Source organism: Pogoniulus pusillus, chromosome 18 (assembly GCF_015220805.1).
Source record: "Pogoniulus pusillus isolate bPogPus1 chromosome 18, bPogPus1.pri, whole genome shotgun sequence".
In the NCBI taxonomy this organism is placed as follows: Eukaryota; Metazoa; Chordata; class Aves; order Piciformes; family Lybiidae; genus Pogoniulus; species Pogoniulus pusillus.
This window is the reverse complement of record NC_087281.1, coordinates 5,249,947-5,257,714: the sequence shown is the minus strand read 5'-3', so window position 1 is coordinate 5,257,714 and position 7,768 is coordinate 5,249,947. Positions and strand designations below refer to the sequence as shown.

The 7,768-nt window shown below is 40.3% G+C and overlaps 1 protein-coding gene across 4 annotated transcripts in view; it reads right to left on the bottom strand.

Annotated features, from left to right (window-relative positions):
• Positions 1–1,247: 1,247 nt before the first annotated feature.
• Positions 1,248–7,768, bottom strand: part of STXBP5 (syntaxin binding protein 5) — a 131,157-nt gene continuing 124,636 nt past the window's right edge. For all 4 annotated transcript variants that reach the window (XM_064158271.1, XM_064158274.1, XM_064158272.1 and 1 more), the window contains one exon: positions 1,248–7,331. In XM_064158271.1, the coding sequence (XP_064014341.1) occupies positions 7,290–7,331 (42 nt within the window). In that variant the 3' untranslated portion in view covers positions 1,248–7,289. The remainder of the gene's footprint in view (positions 7,332–7,768) is intronic.

Below are 7,768 nucleotides of genomic sequence, written 5' to 3'. Positions count from 1 at the left end.
TCTCCCTGGAGAAGAAAGCACCAGCATCTTTTGTCTGACTGACCCATGGCCCAGCCCAAGCGCACCAAGGCAGGAGAGGGCAGGTGAGATGAGGGCTAGGATATTTCTGAGCACTCACGGACCGGTGGGCAGCCAGGAGATGGTTTGGTAAACAAGCCTGGATGAAAAGACCACCTCTGAAAGCTGGGATGTGAGCCTGGTCATTGCATCTGTCCTGTGAGCTTTTGGAGGGTGGCACAGCTCAATACCAGTTGGCAATACTATTGTGCATCTCTAGGTCTTACATTCGTTTAATTTATAGCACATTAGGAGAGGACTTGTCCCAGCCAGGGACAGGTAAAAAAGGACTAAATTTTACCTAGATGTCATCAAATCCCAGCTTTTGCTACATCAGAGTGCTTCACTTTGCAACCTCACTTTGTCAATCCTCCCTTGCTGCTGCTAGCTGCAGTCCCACAGTGCCCATTGGCTGCCTATTTGTAAGTGAGGCACAGCCATTTTGTGGATAACTCTTCCAATTTTCTGATTCTCCTAAATACATGAATTGCCCAGAAACATCCTGGTGAAGATTTTCCTGAGATAATTAGAACCCAAACATAACTCATTTGGATAGAGTTGTGGGCAGGGCTTGCCAGACATAAAATTAACTACATATTTTATAATTCCTGCCTCGTTAATTGCCACAACTAATTCAATCTTGCAAAATGTTAAGCCGAACGAAATAGCCTCTTTTGGCAAGGAATTAATGTTCCAGCAGAGAGGGAAGCACAGGAGCAAGGCTAGAAGCACAATAATAAAGGCAGGAGCACAGGAGTAAGGGTAGGAGCACAATAATAAAGGCAGGAGCACAGGAGCAAGGGTAGGAGCACACAAAAAAAGGCAGGAGCACAGGAGCAAGGGCAGGAGCAAGGGCAGGAGCACAGGAGCAAGGGCAGGAGCACAGAAAAAAAGGCAGGAGCACAGAAAAAAAGGCAGGAGCACAGAAAAAAAGGCAGGAGCACAGACAAAAAGGCAGGAGCACAGAAAAAAAGGCAGGAGCACAGAAAAAAAGGCAGGAGCACAGAAAAAAAGGCAGGAGCACAGGAGCAAGGGTAGGAGCACAGAAAAAAAGGCAGGAGCACAGGAGCAAGGGCAGAAAGAAGCCTAGAAGTGACCTCAAGGATCACCTAGTTGCAGCCCCCCTGCCATGGGCAGGGCCACCTCAGACAAGAAGTAGTTAGGAAGAAAAGGAGTAAGCTCCACTCATATCAGGAGAGATTTGAATAGTTTATTTTGCCCAACCAAGAGCCCTTCAGCATAATGACACATTCATATACACATATATGAACATTTTTTTCCCTTGAAACATTAATGTATAATACATTTTAAATTTAAAATACCAGCTGCACAGGTATTTTTATTTACAAAAATATTTCATACTTAGGTTTGGTTTTGTGTTTTTGTTTGTTTTTTTTTTTTAACTTTATGATGACATAGTTCAAGTACATGTAAGTAAAATAACTCTATACGCAACCTAACGTAGTCGTGTTCATAACAGTACAGTTTGCGTTCATATGAAACTCTATTTGTAGACAGATGGATTTGCAACCCTACCTAAAATGCATATTCCAGTAATCACCCTCAGAAGAGCTAGTGGGGCTCAGCAAGACTTAACTGAAGAGGAAACTGCAATGGAGAGAAGTGAGGAAAGGAACACACATGTACACACTAAGATATAGAGAAACGAGAACCGCTATACGTCGCGCATGCTTACCCACACGTGGGCAATGGTAGGAAAATTCACCTTTTTTTTTTTTTTTAATGTTATTTTATTTTTTTTTCTCAATTTCATCCCCCTCCCTCCCCTCCCCCATGATGCTGGTACAATGAAACAGTAGCATAACTAGAAAGCAGCATGTTTTCCTAGTTCTAACCACTACGGATAGCAGAGCTCAGGTCTAAAATAACACAGTAGTGCTTATTTACAACTTCTCTTTGAAAAGGGAATATTTAAAACATGTTCCCACCCCCTCTCCCTTTGCATCACCTGTTACTGAATAGTAGTGGTAATCCACATACAACTCCTTACATGTTTTCAACTGAAACAGTTTAACTTCTAGTTATTTGCACAGGAATAGGTAACTCTGATACTGAAAAGAAAAACAAGTGAGAGTGTCAAAGTAACCTAGCAGTTGTAAGACAAAGATTCCTAGAGGATTGGCAAGGAAAACAAAAGGAATGAAGGAATACCTACTGATATCTTGGATTGTTCTGTTTCTGCCTCTTTTTCTTTCCCTTAATTGTTTTTTAACGAATGCCCACACCTTTAAGCCTGAACTATATAAAGTGTACAAGAACCCTGAAACACAGTACACTTATCTGGCCTGAAACAGTTAAGGAAGCAGATGACACACATCACATCTTTCCAACATGCACAAGGAGAAATTGGCTCAGCTTAACTTAGCCTTTCAATGAAAAGTGAAATCAAGTTGGTTTAGCTGATTTGTCTACAGTGCACATTTTTTTTGTCCTGCTCTTTTTCTGTCTACGAAGTGTATGAAGATTTTGTGGTAGCAGCAAAGCTATCAACATCCACCCAAAAAAGATTCACATAAATGATATGGGAAACTTGCTAGAATGCAAAAAGGGTCAACCAACAAGTTACAGAGGGAGGCAAGGCACTGCACCCCTTCTCCCTGCAATGGGCTTCAGCTGCTATCGATGCCCACCTGGGTATATTAAACCATGATGAGAAAGAAGAGGGCACTGCGGCCACAGGCTGTTAAGTTTCCCAACGCATTTGGTATACAAAAAGCAACCTGATGTTACATGTAAAGAGCTGATGTAGAAGTCAAGATTTGTACATTACTCAAAAGAAATTCCTTACTGGACAAACCTGATTTCAGTTTCTGGGAATTTTGAAGTCTGAGGAACGATGCTGAAAGTCTCTCACAGCAAACTAGTCAGCCACGGACTGCAGCTACCGAGACAACTTCTACACCAGGCTAGTCTTCTGAATGTCCTCTCTTCCCCACACTCCCTCCCTACTTAGGGAATCAAGAATGTTCAAAATGGGAGGTAAAAATTAGTGTGATTCGTTTCTGCAAAGCAAAATGGGCTATTTGTTTTCATTGCTTAGTAATTGTATCATCTCCATATGAGATATGAATGTATTCATAAGCTTAAAACAACTTCTTCTATGGATAATATACATACTTTAAGTACTTTGACTTAAAAAATTGAACACAAGTCTTTTTTTTTTCTCTAAAGCAAAGGTAGAAGTGTACATATAAAAATTATTTAAAACTAAAAGTATATTCTTAAGCAGTATGTATAAATATAACATATTTTATCATCTAGTAACAAATCTGAAAGTGTTGCAGTCATTTATAAACTGAAAGCTGGCACAGGCTGTGTGCCTTTCATTAGATCCTATATTGTATATACATAGTTCTGCTAAGAAAACACACATTCTAAACCATAGTCACATCAGTGGCAAACATGCCAGAAAGTCATCTGCTCTAAAATCTTTATTGAACATGTGTGTTTATATACAAATAATGAACCTGAACTGCACGAATGCAGAAACAAAATTAAGCCATAAAATACCACGATTGAATTTAAAGTGCAGGAAAAATTCAAGTTTAAAAGTTCAGGTAAGATCAGTGCCATTAAGCAAAGAAAAAAAACAACAACCCAAAAACCCAAATACACAAAACCCCAACTCAACCCCCACCCTGTTCAGCCCCTCTCCACCACCTCCACCCCAACCAAACAACAAAAACCACCTCAAACAATGAAACTAAACCAAAGCAAACCTTTGAAGTTACCATGGAGAAGACAAAAGTAAAACCAAAACAAAAGGCAAAAAAAGGAAATGAACATCCAAAACTCCACCTTTGGACATAGCTTTCCAACTTAACTTGCCATGCAAGTATCACCTCATGCAAAAATCTTGGCATAAAGACAGACAAGGGACACAGCTATATACGACTGTATTTCATAACTTGACCATTTGCTGAAGAACAAATCACCCGAGATGCTTGTGGTGTAACACTTTCAGACTTATTTGTAATACACACATATTTACACAGAGCAACATTCAAAAGTTAGGGTTTGGCAGGACTCAAGTGAAGAAAAGCTTCTTCGGTTTACAGTTCCTAGTGAGACACACTACATGTAAAACAGACAGGTAGCAGCAGTTTCTTACACTTCCATCAAAAAAAGACAAAACCAAGAGGTTTTATAACTTTCCAGACACTGAAAATATGTTACACAACTAAAATCCCAGCAAAACCCTCAGAAGAAGAGGTGCTTCCCCCGCAATGGATTTCAATAAACATTGGTATACAAAGGGTGCACTACCAACAGCAGAACACGATGGAACGGTGTGTGCATGATCAACCTCCTTCCAGAGGGAAGGAACAAAGGAATGGTTTAGAATAAAATTGAACAAAGCCCCTTTTATTGACTAAAATCCATCTGTGTGTTCATCTCATGAGCAATCCCTAGGAGTTTTCCAGTCTAGAAACATGCTCTGAGCATATGCAAGAGGAAAAAAAAAGAGATTCTACTATGACAAACTCTGCAACGCCAAATAAACCACTGCTCTTCTTCAACTGCCCTCTGACTTTTTTTGCTTGCTGGTGGTTGTCAAATGTTTCTTGACGACAAAGTTCAGTATGTTTTGCTTTCAAACCACAGTCATAGAATCACAGAATCAACCAGGTTGGAAGAGACCTCCAAGATCATCCAGTCCAACCTAGCACCCAGCCCTAGCCGGTCAACTAGACCATGGCACCGAGTGCCTCATCCAGGCTTTTCTTGAACACCTCTGAACTCATATGGTTTGCTGAAGAGTAATTTTGCCATCCTTTCTCCTAGGACCTGACCAGACTAAATTTTCCAGCCTTCTCTTGCTCTGAAATATAGTCTGATCTTTTTAGCAGACAGTGACTCTGTTTATAAATGCAACAAGTGTCAGCTAGGATGTTGCATTTTTGGACATGTGGACAGTTGTTTACCTGGTCCTCCTCTATCTGGATTTTCACTGAAATAGTGATCATTTAAATAAGTATTAATTATACTAAAACTTAACCCTGTAGAGAGCAAAAATCGTGGTGGGCTAAGTAGCCACAGTTAATGTTGCCTCAGTAGGTATGAGACAGAGCTATCGAGGAATCATAACCATGCTTGTTCAAATTGTCGTGGCCTCATGTGTTAAAGTTCTTTGAACAGGGGACGTGTCTGGCAACAGACTCCACTTGTATTTATCATTTAAATGGCACTATGCACATCACCAGAAAATGTTTTAATTTGTGCTATAAAGACCAAACATATCTGCCTTTCATTTGAAAAACAAAGATCAATAACCATCAGTAACTGCAATAGTTTGCATCCTTTGAAGTGTTTTCTGCGGTTGCCTTATCTATGTATTTGCTACATCATTTTACAACACAAATATAGCCAAGGTTTTGCAATGGGCACATTCAGAAAGCGTGTGAAAAAAAACAATCCATAGAAGGTGATGCTTGGAAAAGCAAACTCACAGGCTCACAGGATGTTAGGGGTTGGAAGAGACCCAAGATCATAGAGTCCAACCCCTCCTGCCAGAGCAGGACCACACAATCTAGCACAGATCACACAGGAACACATCCAGACAGGCCTTGAGAGTCTCCAAAGAAGGAGACTCCACAACCTCCCTGCAGAGCCTGTGCCAGTGCTCTGTGACCCTCACAGTCAAGAAGTTCCCCCTTGAGTTGAGGTGGAACCTCCTGTGCTGCAGCTTACACCCAACTGAAATGACTGATTTCAGACAAGGCAGACCTATCAGCTTCTAAGCGCTCCCTTCTACGAAACAAATCCAGTTGGTAACTGTTCTTGCTTTGAGGAAGAGTCTAAACAAACTCTTGAAGTGCAAACATTTATTTTAAGGAACTGCCTTTTTAAAAGAGCTCAGATCTCTCCCACTGTTACAGCTCCAGTGCAGCAGCTCAGCTATACTGTTTATATTACCCTAACTGAGCATTAGTTTTGCTAACTGCTGAAGTTTCAATGAGCACTTAGCAGTGCCCGCATTCAAAACGCTGCTTTAGAGACTAAATCCAAACTTCAGGCCAATTGCCTTTAGTGCTGGGTGGGGCTGAGATAAATACTTGTAAAACAGCTCTACTAGTAGGATTCAGTCATTTGCTAAAGACTATACTGGTAACTATTAACTATTAGATGCTTGCCATTACTCATGCATCAGCACCTCCACAGAGTGTAAAACTGTTTGAAAACCTGAGTCCAAGATTAGTCCTTTACTATGAAATCAGATAAAGGGGCGCCTAGAAAACAAGTTTTGAGCAAAACTGTCCCAGATATTTTAAGTAAGAGCTCACATATAAAAGGTCACAGCATGAATGGAAATCACAGCCAATACTCTATGTCATAGAAAACTGAACCAATGACTGGCTTTGGCAAACAAAAATACTGAACTGAAGTTGGAGTACTGTTACCACAATGAAGTTGTTACCACATTTCACATTGCACAGTTGTGACACAAATGAAAACTCCCAGCTTGACACATTCCAGTCATACTACTCACTTGACTTTAATGCAAAAAAAAAAAGTATATTCTTGGTTTGCACTTCACTGAATATGAATACAGGAATACTAGATCAGAGGTCCAAGAAAAGACTGTGCACAGGTCAACTATGTATACAATTTTCAACAAAGATATCTTGCAAGCTTCCAAGCTCTTCTGATGAAAGAAGTGACAGTAGACTTCAACTCTTCTTCAACAATAATGGTAAATATAGTGAGTCCTAGAGAAGGTAAGCGTAAGTCAGCTACCATCCAAGCAAGACAAACATCTTTATTCCAGCTCCTGGACCCCTGATTTATTGCCTCTCCTCACAGGAGGGTATAACACTGGCAGCAATTACAATAGCAGAAAAACTTTTGGCATATGAAATATTAACACAGGATTGACCCTGCATTGCCCCTGCCCATCTCACACTACAATAATTTTCCTTTGCCCTTTTCTTCACATTTTCTAGTTTACCTTCTGTTGCCACTGTCGGTTAACCAACAGCTAAAAACCACTCGAGTTTGGTTTTTCTCTGTGTGTTTCTTTTAAATATAAAGCTCCTCAGTTAAAGCCATGACTGAGGTAAAAGTGTGTGATTTGTGCTAGGAAACAACAGTATTCAATGCTGAGTACTCCTTTAAATCTCAGTGGTCCTGCCAAAATTAATGAAAAAAACATGACTTGTTTTTTTTTCCCATCAGGACAAAATCAAAAGAGATGTAATTGATGAGCGGCATCAGAATTGGTACCACTTCTTGTCTTTGTACTTCAGCATCATCTGAAAAGACAAAACAAAACACAAGCCCCAAGCTTTAGTTCCTGTTTATGTAATGTACACATCATACAAACAAATGATATGCCTATGAACCAGCACAAGAGAGGCTTCAGTCCAGCTTCTCAAACCTGCACCACCAGCACTGCTTAGCAGGATCAGTATTCTAATGGTACTATCGCCGATGACCACTTGTCCTCAGATATACAGGAAGAGACACATTTGGGAGAACAGAAAGGTTACACAGGAGCTTAGGTGATGGAAAAATATGCATGGACATGGAAGAGAACAGCCATCCTATGTTGATACTAAGGGAGGGAAAAAAATTAACTTGGACCTGTAGGGCTGCTTTAAATAATTGGGTCTTCAAGAACCACAGGGATCCCAAGGACAATTACTCATCTAGTTCAGTAACAAATTCTTAAAGACATGGTTACTGAGCT